Raw genomic sequence first — 22,321 nt, 5'->3', positions numbered from 1 at the left:
ACAAGGCACATATCTAAACATAGTAAAGGCGATATACAGCAAGCCTATAGCCAACATCAAACTGAACGGAGAGAAACTTAAAGCAATCCCACTGAAATCAGGGACAAGACAAGGCTGCCCACTCTCTCCATATCTCTTCAACATAGTTCTGGAAGTCCTTGTTAGAGCAATAAGACAGTTGAAGGAGATCAAGGGGATACAAATTGGAAAGGAAGAAGTCAAATTATCACTATTTGCAGATGATATGATAGTATACGTGAGTGACCCCAAAAACTCTACCAAGGAACTCCTACAGCTGATAAACACCTTCAGCAAAGTGGCCGGATACAAAATTAACTCAAAAAAATCAGTAGCCCTCCTGTATACAAAAGACAAAAGGGCTGAGGAAGAAATTAGGGAAACAACACCCTTCACAATAGCCACAAATGACATAAGGTACCTCAGAGTAACCCTAACCAAGGAAGTCAAAGACTTGTATGAAAAAAATTTCAAGTCTTTGAAGAAAGAATTAGAAGAAGATATCAGAAGATGGAAAGATCTCCCATGCTCATGGCTTGGCAGGATTAACAAAGTAAAAATGGCCATCTTACCAAAAGCAATCTACAGATTCAATGCAATTCCCATCAAATTACCAACACAATTCTTTACAGACCTGGAAAGAAAAATTCTCAACTTCATACGGAATAACAAGAAACCCAGAATTGCTAAAACAATCCTCTACAATAAAAGATCTTCTGGAGGTATCTCCATCCCTGATCTCATGTTGTACTATAGAACAAAAGTTTTAAAAACTGCATGGTACTGGCATAGAAACAGAATGGTGGATCAATGGAACAGAACAGAGGACCCAGAAATAAACCCACACACTTATGGACACCTGATCTTTGACAAAGACGCCAAAACCATACAATGGAAAAAAGATAGCATCTTCAACAAATGGTGCTGGTCCAACTGGATGTCTTCATGTAGAAAAATAAAAATAGATCCATATTTATCACCCTGCACAAAACTGAAGTCCAAGTGGACCTCAACATAAAACCAGACACATTAAATTGGCTAGAAAAAAAAGTGGGGAATACCCTAGAACTCATTGGTACAGGAAAAAACTTCCTGAACAGAACACCAACAGCACAGGCTCTAAGAGCAACAATCAATAAATGGGACCTCATGAAATTGAAAAGCTTCTGCAAAGCAAAGTACACCGTCATCAAAACAAAGCGACTGCCTACAGATTGGGAAAGAATCTTCACCAACCCTTTATCTGACAGAGGACTCACATCCAGTATATATAAAGAACTAAAGAAGCTGAAAAGCCATGGCAGTTCAGTGTCCAAGTGGGTTACATAGTAATGGGAAGAGGGACTGCCTCTGACATAATCTGATTGGCCTGCTCATTGATCACCTCCCCCTGAGGGGGGAGCAGCCTTACCAGGCCACAGAGGAAGACACTGTAGCCACTCCTGATGAGACCTGATAGACTAGGATCAGAGGGAAGGGGAGGAGGACCTCCCTTATCAGTGGACTTGGGGAGTGGCATGCATGCAGAAAGGGGAGGGAGGATGGGATCGGGAGGGGAGGAGGGAGGGGCTTATGAGGGGATACAAAATGAATAAAGTGTAATTAATAAAAAAAATTCCTTTTCCATTATTCTTTGAATTGAAGACCAGGGAAGAAGAGAGCAATGTGGTGCATTCCGCAGAGAGATGTGGTGGCACAGGCAGTCTTCCAGCCTCTGGACCAGCATTTTCACCGGAACCAGTGCTAGTCTCTTACACAAGAAAACAAAACAAATTGCCTCTTTGAAAACAGGTTCCTGCTTTGATAAGCAACTCATAGGTATAATCTGGAGTTAAAGATAGGATGTCCATCCTATCATTTCTGCTGATAAAAGCCAGAATTTATTGGGGGAGTGGGGATGAAGAAGCATAAATGAAGACCTCAGTCCTAGAGGAAACATAATCACTGCCTAGGCTTCCGCTTCTTTAATAGGTCACATATGTAGTAGATTCCAAGGAAGTGTCAATTGTGTTTCTTCTTTTTTGTTTTATTGCCTTTATGGGTATCAAAGTGTGTTTGCTCAAGCATCTGGGCCAGAGACATGTGAATGTTCCCAGTAGTCATTGAGATGACTGGAATTAATATGCATGCAGGCAACACGGTCTTCTAATTAGCATACACAATTGGGTGGCTGCGACTCAAGAGTGAGTAATAGTAATTGAGAGACTGATATTCGGAGTAACTAACTCTATGCATCAAACGACACCAGCTATGAATTATGCAAAAAAGCCTGGAACATGCTTGGAACTAAAAGTGTGTGTGGAATTCTCTGTGACTCGAAGATGCTTTTTTGTATTGCTCATTTGTTCTTTTTTTAATAAGCAAATATTCTAGATATAGTAGTTTTTCTAGGTAGCAAAATAAGCAAATGATATCCTGTAATTTACAGGTTGTGGTGGTTTGAATGAGAATGGTTCCCATAGGTTTGTGTATTTGAATACTTGGTCCCCCATGAGTAGACCTGTTCAGAAAATATTAGGAGGTGTGGCTTGTTGGAAGAGATGCATCGCTGAAGGCAGGCTTATAGATTTTGAAAGCATGTACCATTTCCATTTAGGTTTCTCCATCTCTGCTTCATGCCTGTGGATCAGAATATAAGCACTAAGCTACTGCTCTAGTGCCATGCCTGCTTGTCTCATGTTAGGCTCTGTGCCTTTGCCATTATGGCCATGGCTTACCCCTGAAACTGTAAGCCCAATAAACTCTTTCTTCTATAAGTTGCCTTGGTCACGGTATCTTAGCACAGTAATAAAAAAAAGTAACTAAATCACAGACCCAGAAAGTAAACATGTAAACACAAAATTTCATTTATTATTGTGAAGAATTCTCTGAAATAATCAGTAAATGTGTTGGGAGAGAAAAGAGATCCAAAGATGAATTGGTTGAGTGACATTCTCTGCAGAGGTAGCATCTGCACTGAATCTGAAGTTTGGGAGAAGCTGTGTGAAGAGAGCAATGTGGAGAGATCGGCAGGTGCTATGCTCCTGGCATGGGAAGTAGTTTGTGATGCATGTGGACTGGAGGGGGTTGGCAGGGATGCAAAGAACTGTGCCATGAGTGAATGTCAAAATGGTAGGACGAGGCTGTCTCACAGGGAGTCATGGGCATTATGGTGAGGCGCGTTAAATTTTAGTTTATGTCTAGTAAAACAAATCTTAAGGGGTATTTATAAAAGAGAAATATTGCATGATTCCTCATTAAAAAAAACAACCTTGTGTTTTTTATACAGGAGAGAGAGAGAGAGAGAGAGAGAGAGAGAGAGAGAGAGAGAGAGAAATAGAAAACCTTTCCTGGAAAAGGAACTGGTGATGCAATGGGATCTTAAATTAGTGTGGTGGGTACTAAAGTGGATGAAGAGAAGAATCATGAGATACATTTTCATGGCAAAATTGACATAAATTTCCAAAGGATGGGGTAAGAGAAAGAAGGAAATTAAAGACCACTTCCAGGAATCCAGTATGAGAACCTGTGTGTGTTGGTGGTTCTACTAATTGTGGGCTAAATTGAGAAAGGAGTTGGTTGAGAGTCAAAACTAAGAGGTTTAACTTAGGACCATTATGTTTTCTATACCAGAGTAAGGTGTGAGGATGTGGAGCAGGGGAGCCTGGTGACAGAGCAGAAGGGCAGAGGTGCAGTCCAGGATGGAGAGCTAAACTTAGAAAGCATTGACATGCATAGTATATGATGCTGGTGGAACGAATCTCAGTTCCTTGAGGAAAAGCAAGACAAGGTTGTGTACTGAAGAATTCTAGTTCTGGGAGAAGCCGAAAGCCCTGGTGATTGAGTAAAAGAGCAAGTAGAGGTTGTATTGAGGTCAGGAGAAGGAAGCTTCTAGAGGAAGTTGTGGCTAAAACAGAGTGAGTCAGATGAAGTCGGAAAACTCTCCACTGGGCTTAGTGACAAGGAGGGTGCTGAAGATGGAACACTTTCAAAGCCAAGGTTAAAATACCTTCATCTCATGATATAATTCCTATGTAATTAAATGGGATTAGCTCAAGATTATATCATTAGTGACAACTGGCTTTGACTTTACGCTGAGCCTGTGTATTAGGATGGCCCCCTTATACTAATCAGATAGGCTTTCTGACCTCCTAGCCTAGAATCACTAAGTAGCTGTTTTCTAAGTTGCTGAGGTGGCCACATTCTGGAGTCAAGCGTTTGACTCTCAGATTTCATATTCAACTGAATTTTAAACCGTTTGTTTAGCATGTCAATCTGACTTAAAGGGTAGGTGGGGGCTGGGGAGATTGTTCTGTCAGAGAAGCACATGCCGCACTACAGGAGGATCGGAGTTTGGATCCCCAGAACCCAGGTGGGAAAAAAAAATAGCACGGCAGAATGTGGCTGTAATCCCAGTGCCCAGAAGGTAGAAACAGGTGCATCTCTGGGGCTTGCTGGGCAGCTAGTCTAGCCAATCAGTGAGCTCCAAGGCCAGCAAGAGACCTTGAATTAATATGTGAGGTGCAGAGCAATTCAGGAAGACATCTAATACAGACTCTGGCCTGGGTGTGTGCGTATGCACAACCCTACTTCCCGCCCCCCCTCACAAAGTACCTCAGTGGTCCACAGCCCTGTACAGGACAGTTTTCTGATGAAGATGGAGAGTTTTGTATATGGCTGAGTTGAGCAAACACTGGCACGTGTCCTAGACTGCTGCTCAGGGCTTCACACATGATCTCTCTCCATATTCAGAAGGGTTTACCAAGCCATTATTTATGTTCTCAGTTGTATCTGGCAGAACCTGGGTTCAGATGCATACTTGACTGACTCTGCAGTTCCGCTCTCTCGATGTTTCTTCAGTTGTGTCCAACAGTCTTACAGATGTTGTATGAAAAAAAAAAATGGTGTACGTTCAAAACAATTGGGGGAAGTAATGGGATGGGCAAAGTCAGATTCAGAGTCTCTAACACTATTAAGTATTTTAAATGTGCATGGATGGCACATTGTGGGCAGTTTATTCAAATGAGTTTGACCAGGAGACTTTTCTTTTCCCTGCCTTCTGCCTGGCTACATAGCTTAAATCTGGTTCAGCAAAGAATAAACTTTGAAGAAATGTGCCGCAACATTACATGACTTGTGCTGTTTCAATAGAGGAAGACAATGAAGTCATTCATAGTAACTTGCTAAGAATAGCAAGTGAGTTAGAAGCAAATCCAGGATGGATTCACCTGCTCCTGGCATTGAAGCTGTTCAGTTATTCCAGTTTCTTACTGATTGCGTAGGTTCTTGTAAGTTGGGAGATACTGTAATATTATTTCCCAAGGTTTTGTAGGCTGCAGAATTCTTGGTACCTCCCCTACCTGTCACTGATTCACTTTGCTCTGCTGTAGACAAATGCATGTGGCTGGTCACTCCGTGAAGAAGTTTATTTAGCTTGCAGTGCTGGAGGTTTGAGAGTTACTGTTGGCACTCCTTGGCCCTGGTGATGGTCTCTGGCTCAGCCACAACATGGCATATGGCACCATGGTTAGAACCATATTGTAGAAGAGAACACATGGTGAAGTGGAGAGCAAGAGGGTGGAGAATGAATGGCTAGGCTGCTCTTTGTGTAACACTTTCAAAGAAACAACCACTGAGAGGCCAACAATAATCCCCTCGTGAGGATGGTGTTCCGTGATGTGATACTTTCCGGTAGATCCTACCTCACTCAGATTCCACCATCTCAACAGTGCATTGATGGAGACTCAGGCTCCACCATAGGAAAACTTTGAGGCATGAACCACACCAAACCACAGACATTACATCATTTTAAAATGGACGCAACTCTCTGGGAAAGCTGTTCAGCAATGTGTGTCACCAGCCTTAAAATCATCCACTCCATTCTACAGGATGTGCCGCCAGGAAATAACCTAGAATTCAGAAAAACTTGAGGCTCAAATATCTGTTATTATAGGATAGTGAAGCAATACACAGTCATCATAAATAGTTTATATCTTTTCTGTATTAAGTGGAAAAATCAAGATATACAACATGATATTCAGTACACTCTCAACTATATTATGAAAACAGAATGGAAAGAAATATAATAAAATATTAATGGTGGTAAGATTTGAAATAATATTTTTATAATCATTGTTATAGTTTCTTTAATGTGAATGCATTACTTGTATAATCATCAAAAATGAGCTACACTTAAAAATTCATTGAAATGATGAGAGAATATTGGTCATGTTGGCTGGAGGTGATTTAATGGCGGTCCTGGTTCCTTCAGTGTCTGGCCTCTGTAATAGCATTACTGTGTGCCTCTGTCTAGACATCATGTCATGAGCTTTGGATGCAGCAGCAGCGTGTCCCTGCTCTCTGGGCTTCTGCTTTCAGCTCTGCCTGGCTTTACTGTTTCCATCTATTGTGACATCACAGATCAGACTGTAGACTTAGAGCAACATTACCCTGACAATTCTAGAGTGAGGTGCAGGGCTAATGCAAGCCCTTGTCAACCTCCAAATCTTCGCCTTGTAAATTCTCTCCATGTCTTTCTAAAGCATTTTTTTCCTTTAAATTTAAGAATAGTATATCAGAAAAAAAAAAATCTCGTGGCTCAAACTTTGAGCTCTCAGCATTTCTAGATGTCAAGATTATTTAATTTAGTTCTAACTAGGAATTGAGTTCAAACAAATCTCTTTAAAATGTCACTATCTATTTCCCTGAATTTGGCTTTATTTTTTCTTTCCCTCTTGTCTCTTCTTCCTCCATCCATCTGTCCCCCCTCCATCCTTTTTTCTCTCTTTTTCCATTTTCCCATGTTTTCTGATTACCGTGGGTCTACCCATGACAGATGGTGGGATTCAGTGGAGACTGAACCTAAATGCCAAGGGTATAGAGTCTGGTGGAGACAGGAAGTTTACCAAAATTGCAAGCAAACATGCAATAATTAAACCTTGAGATGCTTTGTTAAAAAAAATCATCAGCGTTGTGTGGTTGTTAGGAAATTTCCTTCAGAACTAAGAACTGTGCTGATACTTCAAGATAGCTATGGGTTGAACAGGTGGGCAGGAACTGGGTTCTCTGGGTAGGTATGATGGGGGAAACATACCTAGGTAAGAGTCCAGAGTGACCTCCATGGGACAAAATCTGGATATAAAGAAAAATGAAGATAAGAGGCATCTTACTGAAAGAGAGGAAGCTTTGCTATTGAGATAATGGAAGTCTCAATGAGGTTTAAAAATAAACACCATGGGAATCATCAAACTACACACTGTGGCTGGGCAGTGGCAAGGGCAGTGGGGCTCAGAGTAGGTACGAACAGATTTGTGGGAAAATGGGAAAAAGCTCAAAGAACTTGCAGTGTGCCAGCATGATGGTTGAGTGGGAGGAAGAGCAGTTGCTTGAGTTGTGAATCAAAGTAACTACTTATTTGGATCCAGGGGCCTATCATAGACTCCTGTGGCTGGTGACTTTCTAAGTGCAAGAGATTGGACTTGATAGGCAAATGCTCTACCACCAGATCACATCCTCAGTGAGGCCTGGTAGCTTAAATTCCAAATGTTATTGTTTCTATAGTTTGGGAGACTGAGAAGTTAAAGATTAAGGTATAGCCATCTCTACTGACATAAAATGAAACGTGATAGTTAACTCTTTTTTTTTTTTTTGATAGTTAACTCTTGAAATGATTACAAAGACTAAATGTCTAGGTAATGTCCCTGCATACAGCACTTACTGACAACTCTCAGTAAACATTTTATCAGTAGTTTTATGTATTTTCCGTAACTAACAGGGGGAAGGGATAGTGCTATTTTAAATGTAGTTTTGTCAATGAGAAAACAACTTAGGATGTTAAGTAACTTACTCAAGTTTTTGAAGCCAGAAACTGGCCTCAACTGTGTCCACCCTCTGAAGTTTCTGCTACTTTCATTCATGAAAAAAAAAATTCAGTCACTCTGAGGACTCCAACCCTTAAAATGATAGTCATTTGAGCTGTCTGACATTGATAAAGATGTAAAAGAATCGTATTGATGGTGCTTGCTCTGCAGACTGGCTGTACCTCAGGCTTTTGGCATCTTGTTCAAAGAATTGCAGTGCACACAACGAGCAATGTAGCAAGAGATTTTATGCATATGCACAGTGCAGGGTACCCTGTGTGGGAGCAGCAGGCTTGGCATGATGGCTCAAGAGCTCCATGTTACTTCTCATGGCTTCTTTTATAAGTCCGAGAAGGCAGTCTGCTAGAGGCAGGGTTTGGTGGTTTCTGCTCTCATAACTGTTGATTGACAGGTAGAAATTTGGGTATTCTATGCAGGCATGGCTCTTGCACCCCACAGTTTTAATCATGCATACCCAGTCATGCATAATCCTCTAAAAATTTATTCTGAGAACACGGTTTGCCTGCCTGTGCCTGCAACTATAACCAGTTTGGCTCATTTCTAGTCGCAGGATGTGCTTGAACACAAACTAACCACAAGAGGGGGGATTTCTAGGACAGAGAGACCAACTACTTTGCTGGGAAAGGAGTGTGTCCCTCTCCAGCCATGCCAGGCTAATCTATCCTTGCAAACTGCCTTCCTTGTTAGTCTATCTAGATCCTCCAGTACCATCTCAGCCTTTAATGGGAGTATAATAAATATTCTTTATTCATTTCTTACAAAGCTCATTTTAACCAGCAGGAAAGTGTGCACAGGTTTCTCTTTTGCTTTAGTTTTGAATCTTAAAATTGATGCAGGGTCTTTTCTCTTTTCAGGCGTGTCACTGGAGCTGTGACCCCAGAAGCAGTTGACTGCCAGTTGAGCAACTGGTCAGAATGGACAGATTGTTTTCCATGTCAGAACAAAAAGGTAAGCCACTTAGGAATACCTCGGGCTATCAACCACCTGATATGTGTGTTAGGCACCAATGGAAAATAATCAGCAGGAATTATAAATCTAGGACTCTAGAGAGAAACTGGATCTGAACATAGGCATTTGGAAACCGCAGGTACCTAGACAGTGAGGCTTGTGTCTGCCTCTCTTGATTTTGTTTATAAAATGTCATGAGGCAAGGCTAGTGAAAGGGTCATATTGTGCCACGGGAAAATAGTTACCAGGACACAGACACATTGAAGCTCCACGGATTCTCTGGGTCCTGGTCCACATTTGCCCTCTATTGAGGGTCATCTGGAAGGACAGCTAGATGGCTTTAGCAATAAAGAGCCAAGATGCCTCATCCTGAGCCAACAATAATATATTTCTACAAACACAGTGGCTTTACAACCAGATATTTGTCTTCTTGGGGTCCTGGAGGCCAGAGAAAAGCAGTAGAGGTGAGCCATCTCAGCCTCCTTTTGGAGACTCCAAGAAATAAGGTGTTGCCTCTTCCACTGCTGGTGGCCTCCAACAGTTCTTGGCCGATGGCTACATCTCTCCCCTGTCTCTCTAGACATATTGCTCTCTTTTCTTTTGTATCGCCTACCCCATGGGTCTGCTTGAAATCTCCCTGTACCTCCTTCTTTAAGAAAGTATGATAACATTTTGGGATACTCAGAGAAACCAAAGTAATCACATCTCAAAACCTTTAATATTTTTATCAAAATGTTTGGCAAATAAGGGAAAATTAAAATCTTTTTACAAAGTTAAGAGTTATACCCTTTGATAGCTATTATTTAACCTATTAAATATCCTAAACCTACCTTTTTTTCTCATATTTTTGTTTAGGTACCAGATTGCACAGGGGCCCTTTTACAGTTTGCGTCAAAATTGAATCACTACCTTAAATACTTGGAAAGATATATGTGTCTATGAAGTAGTCCTTAAGAAATTAGATCTTGTTAATTATTTAACTAAAGGGCCACTTTTGTTTCATTCATTAATACGTCTCTTCCTCCCAAAGTCACCCGAACAAAGATGTACATTTCTGAAAATAAACATTAGCTGCCACATAGAAAAGGAAATTGTGCTTTAATGACACAATCCACAAGCGACAGCACAGAGGAGTCCCTCAGGGAGTGTTGACACTTTCCTACAACGCGCTGTCTCCATTATTTGATAGCAACCTAACAAACAGGGGGCTGAGGGAAATGAACCTGAGAGGCTGCACTATTGTTCCAAGTGCAGACACTACAGGAAGCATGGTGACGGCAGTAATAGTCACCATTTATCAAGTGCTTTCCATGTCCAGGTACTGCAGTAATGCTTCACATAAGCATATTGTCTGGTCTGGCTTTCACAGACAAGTGGCAGGTGGGCGCCATTGTCCGCTCTCAGGAGGTTGCACGCTAAGAAAGGCAGAGCTTTGATTTAAATCTGCTCAAACTCATAGATTCAAGGAGCAACTCATAGATGCTCATGTCGCTGCTTGCTGACTTACTGACATTCTCAGAGGAAGGACTTTTGGCTGAGCCAAGGTCAAAAACAGAAGATACAGGGCTAAGTATGTCATTGCCAATCACTCCATGGAGGTTTTCCAGGCACTGTGTTTTGTATTATTACATATTGTATCACAACTGGACTCCAAACTTCTAGAAGGCAGCAACAAAAGCTCACATTTCTCCCAGTGTTCTAGTTTTTGACCTCCCACTTCTACTCCAGTGTCTATCTGACCCTTGTCCATTTTCCAGAAAGCCTTGATCATGAAACTCTAGACCTCCAAGACTGGCATGTATTTTTTTTCTTCCTGTCTTTATAGCGAGAAGTATTTACTTATCTGTCGTCAAGCCTGGATTCAGGGATTGAAGTGATGTCCCCTCTTTAATCTCCCCTTTCTCTACATAGTAGGTATGTAGTTACTTGATGCCTATAATTTCCAGAAACATCATTTCCCCCAAAACAGAGTCACCAGAGATAACTATTATTGGCTCAGGTTGGGTTCCTGAAGCAGTCATTACAAACAGGCAGATATGATGCTCTGGCCACGAGTACCTGCCTTGCATCTGTCTTCTTCTGTAACTGGAGGGAAGAAGGAGACCATACCTCTCTGGAGAATAAGAGATGTATACCAAGTAAAGAGAAGATGGCATGGTCAGAAAAGAAAAAAAAAACCTGCAAAGGCAAAGCAGCAATGGCCTCTAAAAGCATACCTGAGCAGAGATCAAATCGGAACACAGGAAGCCACCTGAGGTTGTTTTTCTTTCATTTCTCTCCAATTCTCCATATCAAGCTGTGAACTTCTCACAGAGATGGTAGGCCAGGTAGATAAATAGGTGCTTTGTCATCATCTTATTTGACAAGTGGTAAGAAAATAAAGGAAGCTTTAAAGAGTATACGATCAAGGCTTTCTAGAGGAAGGAAGCCATGAACATTAAAGGTTAAACATGTGTAACTGGTTGAATATGGGAAGGGAGCTCTTTCCTAACAGGTAAGAAAACCTTCTGAATGTTCTCATCCCAGCCTTTCATCCGATACTTCACATCTGTATTCAGAACTCCAGCTGATGACTACACCACCCCTGTCTGAACACCACGGGGGCATGCTCATGTGTCCCCTTGGAAGACAGCCCTGAAGGCAGCTTTCAATCATGAAAGTTATTCCTTATGTTGAGCTGAGACCTGCCTACATGGATCTTGGTTGATTGATTGACAGACTATGTCTGGTTCACAATCTGATTTTAGTACCGACACCGGAGCCTTTTGCAGCCGAGCAAGTTTGGGGGAGCCATCTGCAGTGGTGACATCTGGGATGAGGCCAGCTGTGACAGCCCTACACCTTGTCTGAGGCAAGAACAGTGTGGACAGGATTTCCAGTGTAGAGAGACAGGTGAGTAGCACGCCAATACAACAACAGCTGCGCTTCTCAAGCACAGTGTACAAAACACAGCGTGCAAAGCAAGTACTTGGGAGTTGGTTAAAGTGCAGATTTGTAACTGCTGAAGGTTTGTGACAGGGACCAGGAAAATGCATGTTAAGTCAAGCTAGCAACCCATGTAATTAAAAAAAATACTTGTTTTATTTTTTTTAATTATATGTATGTGTAAGAGGGTGGAGTGTGCACGTGTGAGTTGTAGGTGCCCAGACAGAGCAGATGAGAGCATCAGATTCTCTGAGATTGGAGCTATAGCCCATCTGATAGGAGCTACCACCTGATATGGGTGCTCAGAACTGAATTCAAGTCCCAGGCAAACAGTCTTCACTGCTCAGACAGCCCATGTAATATGGATTCATCAGTAGATTAACTTTGGTTAATTTAGGAAAAGTGCCACTCATTGTTAATAGATGACACTTATTAAACAAACACTTACTAGGTACACATTAAGTTCCAGGCAGGGTTCTATGCAAATAATAGAACCCTATGCAATTTATGCAAATTAAAAACAAGGTACCTGACCTTGAGGTAGTCCTAATGTGTTTGGAATAGAGATCTTTAAAAGGTCAATTACAGTATTATGGGATAGTCATTGGGTTGTGTACAATTCTCTAGCATGGGAATGCCCAAATATGTTTTGGGAAGTCAGGACAGCCCTTAAAATAATATTTGATTTGAGATTTGGAAATGCATGTGCAAAAACATGAAAATTCAGGGACACACAATCTTCCCAGAAGCTTTGTAGCATGAGGGCTTTAGAAAGAGACAGGTTGGGTGATGATAACCCAAGATAATCTGGAACAAGGTGGGCTGCAGGGTTCAGATTGTGATGTTTGGAAGGGTGGGAAGCCTTGGCAGATACATAGCTAGAGTGTGACATGAGCAGACTGGCATTTTCAAAGATGGCTGGTGGATCTGATGTGGAGGCTGGATTTGAGAGGGTGAAATGGGTAGGCTTGAGCTAAGGGATACATCACAGAGCTACAGAGATAGCATGAATGGAAGAGGCAGTGTGAACAGAGAGAATCGCCAGATAGGAGGGCAAAGGTGGAAAGGCCCCATGACTCCAGATGTTGGGGAATATGGTCTAGGAAGCACCCTCAGCCTGGTCTCCCTTAGGTCGATGCCTAAAACGCCACTTGATATGTAATGGAGACATGGACTGCCTCGATGGCTCTGATGAGGACAACTGTGAGGATTCCAGGGTCATTGAGGATGACTGTCATCAATATGAACCAATCCCAGGATCAGAAAGGGCAGCCTTGGGGTAAGCGGTCACCTTGTAGCTGTTCAAAAGTAGCAGATGATTCCTTGCTCATTATGGACATCAGTTTTGATGCAGAAAAGACCCGTTCTCTCTGTAGGGAGCTCCTGTCTCCTAGGGTTGCATGGTCCTAGGAATGTGACATCACCCAGCTTTCCTACCCAAGTGTCCTTCTCCCTCTCTACTGTCCCTCTCCCCTCAGCCCAGTTTTCTTCATTTCTAAGGCTATTATCTCCTAGGAAGCCTTCCTAGATGTCCATAAGGGCAGCTTTCCCCAGCTGACATTTCCAACTGCTTTGTTCATGCAACACTCTGGACAAGCTAACAATGTGATAGAGTGAAAAGAAAATGGGCTTTGGTGTGAGGCAGAACCTTGAACCTCCACATTGTCATTGTTTGATTCACTTCTCAGACTTTCTATTGAGCTAAAATCAGCCTCGGTTCTAATTTCTCTTCACCTTATGTCTAGGTTCAATTCCCAATGCCTCACACTTGATCCTTCTGAGCATTAATTAATTTTATTTCTTCTTTCTGGAGCATCTGTATCCAAACCCTGAGCTGGTTGACTCATGTCTAGTGTTATGGACTGAACTGTGGTCCCTTCCAATTCTATCAGAATCCTAGCACCTAAAGTGATTGCAATTGCAAACAGGGATTTGAGGGAGTAATTCAGGTTGAATGAGCTCATGAGGATGAAGCCTTAATCCAAAAGGGCTGGGATCCATAGAAAAGGAGGAGAAGATACTGCACTCTATTTCCATGACTGTACAGACAAGAACCTGTATGAGGACATGAAAAGGGCATCTGTCTTCATGATAAAAAGAAAGAAAGAAAGAAAGAAAGAAAGAAAGAAAGAAAGAAAGAAAGAAAGAGAAAAAGAAAAAGAAAAAGAAAAAGAAAAGGAAGATAAAACCTCTTACTGGAAACCAACCCTCCTACAGTTCACAAAGCATCTTCTGTTGCTATCCCAATATACAACTGTATTATTAGGGTTTTATTGCTGTGAAGAGACATCATGACCACGGCAACTCCTATAAAGGAAAACATTTAATTGGGGCTGGCTTACAATTCAGAGGTTTGGTCTGTTATAATCATGGCAGAAAGCACGGCAGAGTGTAGGCAGATATAATACAGGAAATGAGTGGAGAGTTCTATGTCTGGATCCATAGGCAACAGGAAGAGACAATGAGCACTAGGCCCGGTTTAAGCTTCTAAAACCTCAAAGACCACCCTCCAGTGACACACTTCCTCCAACAAGGCCACACCTACTCCAACATTGCTGCTCCCTATGAGTCTATGGGGGCCATTTTCATTCAGACCACTATAGTAACCATCACAACTGGAGACAACTATTCAAAATTTGTCCGTCTGTTGAGGTACAGAACTTTTAGTCATATCAGCTTCACCATGTCCCAGGCCAAGGGCTCGCTCATAGCAATAGGCCGGTGTTGCTACTTTTCTGGTACTCTGTCTTTGCCTTTGGCCTTGTCCTCTAAGTGGAGGGCAGAGATTGCTCATGATTAATGCTCTACATATCCTCTGCTCTCTGGCAGAGTATGTTCTCTACTTGCTTTTCACGGACTTGAGGCTGCATGGAAATCCATTGTGACCATAGGCAAATTCTTTCTTTCCATTTTTTTGAACTTTAATTTCTGCATTTGCCAAGTTGTCATGAAGTCTAAAGTTACTGTGTGTTAAGTGTCTAGTTCGGTATGTATTTAATTTATCATAGCCATTATAACATCACTCCTATTTGTATTAAGAAAGAGGTGGAGGAAGGAAATGGAAATGGACATTCGCATACATTGAATTTATAAGGTATGTCAGGTGCTTTGCAATTACCCACTTATTCTCTGAGGTAGGTTATAGCCACAGTTTATCTTTTATTCCTTTTCTGCCTTTGTGCCTCTCACAGAGTGCGTAAACAGCTATGGGAGTGCCATGCCAAAGGTAAGTACTGTCTGCCAGGAACCCAGGGGCTGGTTGAAGTGTTGGCTGTCTAGAACATTCAAAGGAGAAGGAGGAGACAAATTTTGCATTGAGTTTCAAAGGCTACATAAGAGTTTGGGAGGCAAAAAGAAGCAACACTCTTATTATTTATTTCATAGGAGGATTTTATGTCCAGTCTTAGAACTCTGAATCATTTCTAATGGCTATGTGGTTATGGTGACAAAGTCACATTTACAGGAAGTGGCAGAGCTGGAAATTACCTGGGCGTCTTCCTGATAGTCACATTGTGCATATTTGTCATCCCAGGCTGCCTCAAGGAAAATGGATTTTTCTGAGGAGCAGAGCCTTATACATGGTTATCCAAATTTACTTTTTAGTAGCAGACATTTTTTCTGCAATAATACTAACAGTAGCAGTAAAGGGTATTCATCATAGTTACTTTTTCTATTTCTGTGATTAAAACACCACTACCAAGGCAACCAAGTGTTTCATTTGGGTCTCGTGCTTCCAGAGGGGTAGAGTCATGAGCACTCATGGCAGAGAGCATGGCAGCAGGCAGGCAGGGCATGGTGCTGGAGCGCTGGAGTGCTGGAGTGCTGGAGTGGTAGCTGAAAGCTTACCTCTGATCCACAAGCAGGAGGAAGAGCAAGCCAGCTAGGAATGGTGTGGGCTTCTGAAACCCAAAATCCCATCCCCAGTGATATGCCTCCTCCAACAAGGCCACACCTCCTAATACTTCCCCGACAAACTGGGAACCTAGCATTCAAACATATGACCCTATGGGGCCATTTGCATTCAAACCATGACAGGATCTGTTCAGTATGATATATGCCAAGCCCGTCTCTGATACTTTTACATGTATTAACATATGTCTGACTCTAGGGGGGGATGGTACTATTACTAACTGCTTTTAACAAATGACTAAAGTGAGACAGAGACACGAGATGATTTGCCTGTGCTCACACAGTGATCTCGGGCACTAATTTAACAGGCTTCTGTGCTTGGATTTTTAATAATCCATGCACATTCCCCCTAACGTAACAGCTAATCAGGGCTGCCTCCAAAGGACATTGGGCCACATGTTCTGGCTAAAGGCTACGTGGGATCCCAGGCCCGGTCTACCCACTTTCACAGTATTGCCTGCTTTCCCTCTATGCTCTCAAGGTGCTTGAAGGAACCCGGGGGCTCCACCAAACATACTTGGTGAAACCACCTCTCCACCTACTATGTGGTCTGTACTAGTGGTTCTCAGACCCAGAGTTTGTGTCATATCAGGTATTTTAATGACAATTTATAACAGCAGCAAAATTACAGTTATAGAGTAGCAAAGAGATAATTTTATGGCTGGGGCCACCACAACATGAGTATCTGTATTACAGGGTCATTAGGGAAGTTGAGAACCACTCTTCTAGAGGATGATGTGTTGCATTTTCTTTGCCTTTCTAAAGATTGTTGTTCCCAAGATACAGTTTTTACAATTTAGGTACAATATCCTGACTCAAGAAGAAGCCCAGAGTGTGTACGATGCCAAGTATTATGGGGGCCAGTGTGAGACTGTGTACAATGGGGACTGGAGGAGGCTCCGGTACGACCCCACCTGTGAGCGCTTCTACTATGGAGACGATGAGAAATACTTCCGGAAACCCTACAACTTCCTTAAGTACCACTTTGAAGTAGGTCTGGTGGAAACGGTAAAGGGCGGGATGGAGTGAGCAGCCTGTCCGGGGAGATGGCTTGCTCTGAAGGCTTTGAGTTTTCATAGGGCTTGCCGACTGAAGCCTCCTTCACCCCTGATGCACACACAAGCTCAGTGTTGAGGGCAACGAGATGTGAGTGTAGGAGAGGGCTGCGGCGGCATGAACACAGCAACCCACCTGCTCAGTCTCGGCTCCATTCCCAAACCAGTGAAACAGATCTGGGCCTTCGCCTCTAGCCCCATCCCAAGATGTGGCTCGGCTAAACTCTTAAGCACAAAGGGGTGTGAACAACTAGCCTGCCATTTCTCCCTGGGCCCTCTCCCAATCTGCAAGGTGGGAGCAGGACACAGGTGGGTGTGGTTCTGACACATCCCCTCCGCGTGCTTCAGCAAGAGTGGCTTCTATCTCTCATTTTATTATTTTTTTTCTTAATATGATTTTGCTTTTTAGGAGGTGTTCTTGCAGCCGGGTGGGGGTGACACACACCTTTCACTCAGCACTTGGGAGGCAGGCCATTTCTGGGTTCAAGGCCAGCTTGGTCTACAGAGCTAGTTCCAGGTCACCAGGGTTCCACAGAGAAACTCTGTCTCAAAAAAAAAAAAAAAAAAAAAAAAAGTGCTTGCAAACTGCTGATGGTCCCACTCTCCATTTCTGAACCCCCCGTGGTTTTCCGGTCACTCAGAGCATTGCGTGGCTTATGGTAAGACTCAGCCAGCTGAAGGCCAGTCATGTTCTTACCTTCAACCTGTGTTTACACTGCAATCTCTCTGAAAGTGTGCGGTGTGTGTGGCCAGATCCTTCGGGTAAGTTCTCCCACTCAGTCTTCATAGCAGCAACATGAGATACACATGTCAGCGTCCCTTTCAGATATTAGGAAGAAAACACACAGGAATATAGTGTCAGTCCCAAAGCTGAACCGTAACAGCAGACAGAAGCAAGATGTTCACCGGATCTGCCCGAACTAAAGACCAGGTTAGGCATCAGTTAAGAGAGTGGACATACACATCACACACATGGGCTTGTGTACATTAGCACTGCACGAATCTACAAAGGTGGATGAAATGAGCAATTATTTAGATACACCCTCCCCCTTCCCAAGATAACCTAAAAGTACCGACGGGAGGTATTGGCAACCACATGGGGCCCATTTTTAAGAGGCTGGCTTTTCTGGTTTTTGTGGCAACCTCTATTGAATTATCAGGCCTCTGAAGAGCTAAGCTGAAAGACACTGATAATTTCAAGGAAGATCTGGGGTCTGTGTGCCAGGCGAGATGGGACTGTCCAGCTGTACAGGATTCTGAAGTCTTTATGGCTGATGTATGGTGTCCATCTGTCTGAGCACCACATACCCTCGGGGACTCACTCCGATGAAGTCTACTTCAGCACAGGCTCTCAGGGTCACAACCTCTGAAGACGTACTTCTATGGCCCAAATAGAGGATTTGACTTAAGCCACTGGCTTGGCTTAAGCCAAATGGAAATGCAACCATGTTGAGCACAGGGAGAGAAATAGCTGAACGTTTGTGGGTAGCACTGAACCCCACTTAACTAGGATTGTTGTTTTCCACTTGGCCTTCTTGATCCCCCTTTTTTTTATCCAGGTCAATGCCCAGTCATGGCTTTCAGCATTTCTCTGTAGTACAAACAAGCAGCCTTCTTTCATAACCCCTTACCCTCCCAATGCTTTGGACATAATTAATGTTTTAACATAACTGTCTACATGCAGGAACAAGCAGGAGTGTGGGAGCAAACAGCTTAGGAGTCCCACTTGACATCAAGTAATGCTGCTGGGTTTTCTCTTTTTTGGGGAGCATCATTCTGAGGCGTGGATCAGCTTTTGAAAGGAATCAGATATCTTCCAATGCAAAGATTCTGATGGCACATATGAGAAGCAGGCACAAAGCTAATGTCTAGTTTTTTTTTCTTTTCAGGCCCTGGCAGATACCTTAATCTCCTCAGAGTTTTATGATGATGCAAATGACCTGTTTTCTAAAATAAAAAATGACAAGTCAAAGTCAGATGGCATCACCTTTGGCATAGGTATAGCAAAAATTCCTATAACACTGGAGGGGAATGTAGCCTGGTCCAATGAATCTTCATTCTTGAAGGAGTTAAGCAAGTATAATGAGAAGGTATTAAAACATAAAGTCTGTGTCTCACAGTGTTCCATAATCTATACTGAGCACGTATTACCTTAATTGCATTAAAAAGTACAGTAGTAATTGAACCTTAATTTGCTTGTGTAATTGGAAATGTCTGATCAGTGGTGATCGTGTTTGTTTTTTATTATGGCTTTGCACACAGACTCATCATCACAAATGGAATAGAGCTGCACTCTAAGACTAGAATGCCTATCATTTTGCCCCTCCCCTAGACTTTGCATGGTTACCTAGAACATATAGGAAAACACATAGAGTGGTTGGATTAAAGAAAACCAGCCAGACCCTCTCAATTTGACTTATAAGGTTTCTCAAAAAAAAAAAAAAAAAGACTTATTTTTTCCCCCAATGTATAAGAAGGTTTGTAGGCTCATCTGTCTACATTGGACACTCAGTACCTACCCATATGGGAGTTACTGTGAACATGACCTGGGTGGGGCAAAGAACAGAGAGGAACACATGAAGTCTTTTGAACATTGATATCTAATATGTGCTCATCCACTCTAACGATGTCATTACCTGTGTTAATGAATTTGTGTTTTCTTCAGCGGCTAAATGCTGACTTTTTGCATTCACCTCACATGCTTTCATTGTTCTTTTGTCGCATTTGGATGCGGTTGAAAGAGATTCAGCTTCATGAGAGTGTCTACAACGGTACAGACCGCCCGTTTTAAGATGAGGAGGCACAATATCGTTCTGGACGAAGGAATGCAGCAGTCACTAATGGAGCTCCCAGAGGAGTTCAACTATGGCATGTATGCCAAGTTCATCAATGACTACGGCACCCACTACATCACCTCTGGAACCATGGGTGGCATTTATGAGTATGTTCTGGTGCTGGACAAAGAGAAAATGAAAGCTCATGGTAAGTGGCTCCAGGGCTACACGCACAGCGGGCAGCACACACAGAGGGACACGTAGCTTCGTTTCATGTGTTGTTGCTGGGATACAAAAATGCCCAGCTGAAAGCAACTTAGTGAGAAAGGATTTATCTGACATTCCAGGTTCCAGCCTATTGTGGAGAACAACAGTGGCTGGACCTTGAGACAACCGGTCAAGTTGCAACCATAGTCAAAAGGCAGAGAGAAGAGGGTGCATGCACGCTTGTGCTTATAGGCACTGAGATGCACTCCCAGTTCCTGCCCGGGGAGTAGTCCACTCACAGTAGGCAGGTCTTCCCTCCTCGATTCAAATAGTCAAGGCAATTCTTCAAAGACACACCCACACGCTGACTTTATCTAGACAAGTTCTTATTAAAACCTCGCCGGTACTCCTAGACTGTGTCAAGTTAGCAGTTAAAACTAACCACCACAGCATACTTTCCAGTGTCTACACTGATTCTAACTCTGAGGTAGTGTGTTATCATTTCCAGGGAAGCAAGAGTCATTAGAATGAATTGCTAAGAAATACCAGAGGAAGACTTTGAACTTAGACTGGCTTGGTCCCTTAAACTATGCTCTTCCTATAACCTCACAGATACCTCTTTATAAATAAAGAATTTGGAAAGTCTTGTTATTTAAAATGTAAAAACCCATTTTGACTATAGAGTTTTTGGTAAAGTAACTTCATTGCAGTTAGTGAGTGAAAACCTAAATTCATCCCAAATTCTCCTTCTTAGTCCCTCTCTTCCACCCTCTCACTCCATCACTATTCTTCTGAGATAGGCTAAAGTTTCATTTTTTTCTTTTTACTTATGACACCAACTTCTAGATGGTCTCTAAGGGAAAGCTGACCCTTCCAAGCTCTGCTCTCAGCAGTTGCCAGCCAACAGCTAAATACTTCATAGATAAATGACTTTCATTCCTTATTTAACATCCTGAAAATGGAAGAATAAACCCTAAACCCCTTGGCCTGACATCAACAGTCTTCATGACCTCATTCAACCCATATGACAGTGGCTTACAGTGTGAGCTCAAAACCAGCTACATCACACCACCAATAACCCATCAGAATGGTGGATCTCAAGCTGTCCAACCCTGAAGGAAACTCTGGAGTGTACTCATACCTCATACCAATAACTCATTAGGGAGGTGGGTTCTCAAGCCTTCACCTCAATCCTAACTGAAGGAGACTCTACTGAAGTGTACACTCGCAAGTCTGTTTTCACATGCTCCCCCACGTGATTCTGGTACTTCCTTTAGCGAGCCACTGACCTCACCTATGGGTGATCACAGGTTGTAAGATCTATCCCTATTGCAAAACCAAGCTCTAAGGCCCAGCTTTAGGATGCCAGGCTGTCCGTTCCCCTTCATCAGCCCACTCATATAAATGACAAATGCTTTAGTGTTGAAATAACTTCTCAGCTACTGGTATTTCTTTCCCAACTAGAGAGCAACATCATTGAAAGCAAGAACCATGTCTCATGCTTTTCTGCCTATTTAAGAGTCATACAGGCCCAAGACAAAATGACTGTTCAAAGAGAGACAGGAAAGTATTGACTCAGATTCTTGGCTAGCTCGTTTTGAAATTTGTTCATCTATGCAAGTTCTCTCTCTCTCTCTCTCTCTCTAATAATGCAAAGAACTCTTCTGAACATTTACCATGCTTGTGCCCAGGATATAATTATGTTCACTGCCCATTATTTTGTAAGCTATGGGTTACAATGTAGTAACAGGCCTCAAAATCAATGCATGGATTACAAGTACATTTTTGAATAACATCAATACCCAAGTGTAGAACATAAAACAAAATAGTAGACTTTAAGAACAAAAGGCACGTCATTGCTTTGGGAAACCTGTTTCAGTGAAGTAAAGACGTGTATGTGAGCACTGTCATATTAAGATACAAAATAAGCAACATAAGATCATTGTAAAAAGGGCTTCAAAATGTATTCAAGTGAGTTCTTCAGGTCACTCAAAAAAGCAAGGGAGGAAGGAGAAATAATCAACGTTATTGAGCACTTATTACATTCCAGCATAACTGTTTATATTCTCATTTAATTTTGTAACAACACTTAGAGAATGGTGTTGTGCAAATGACAGTTGCACGAACATTGAGGCTCATCCAGGAGGTGAATTACTTTGCCCAAGGCTGCAGGGATATGACCTCAGGGCCTTGGACCTGTGGTGTTTCTCTTGTGGTTTGGTCTCCTATCTTTACTGTTGGGTTACTAATGAGTTGCCTGGGGTCTCTGGTGCCCCCTCCTCTTTAAAATAATGTAGGGCAGAAATGAGCTTCCAAAGTGGTTAATATTCAAAAGCAGCCCACCAACAAATTGTCCCGGGATAATTACCTCAGCTCTGTTTATAGAAAACCATATGTCGATAATAGCACAATTTGCTTTTTGTGAAGGGCTGATTTTCTATAAATCCAAAAAGTTAGTGTTGCTTTTCTATAAATATGGAAATGTGCTAATCATCACCTCATCTGCTGGAGACCGCTAATAAATCAGAATGTCATTTACATATTAACCTACAAAGAACAAAAACATCTCTACCTTCTTTCCCTTTGACAAACAGCAGCACGCACACACGCCCTTTTCCCTATCTGA

At 42.4% G+C, this 22,321-nt stretch overlaps 1 protein-coding gene across 1 annotated transcript in view; it reads left to right on the top strand.

Annotated features, from left to right (window-relative positions):
• Positions 1-22,321, top strand: part of C8a (complement C8 alpha chain) — a 53,633-nt gene that overhangs the window by 5,522 nt on the left and 25,790 nt on the right. The window contains exons 2-7 of the mRNA XM_055628877.1: positions 8,732-8,825; positions 11,573-11,717; positions 12,882-13,029; positions 16,460-16,649; positions 18,604-18,804; positions 19,456-19,696. Of these exons, the coding sequence (XP_055484852.1) occupies positions 8,732-8,825; positions 11,573-11,717; positions 12,882-13,029; positions 16,460-16,649; positions 18,604-18,804; positions 19,456-19,696 (1,019 nt within the window). The remainder of the gene's footprint in view (positions 1-8,731; positions 8,826-11,572; positions 11,718-12,881; positions 13,030-16,459; positions 16,650-18,603; positions 18,805-19,455; positions 19,697-22,321) is intronic.

Source organism: Psammomys obesus, unplaced genomic scaffold, assembly GCF_907164565.1.
Source record: "Psammomys obesus unplaced genomic scaffold, mPsaObe1.curated_primary_1811, whole genome shotgun sequence".
Classification (NCBI taxonomy): Eukaryota; Metazoa; Chordata; class Mammalia; order Rodentia; family Muridae; genus Psammomys; species Psammomys obesus.
This window is presented reverse-complemented; position numbering and strand designations above follow the sequence as displayed.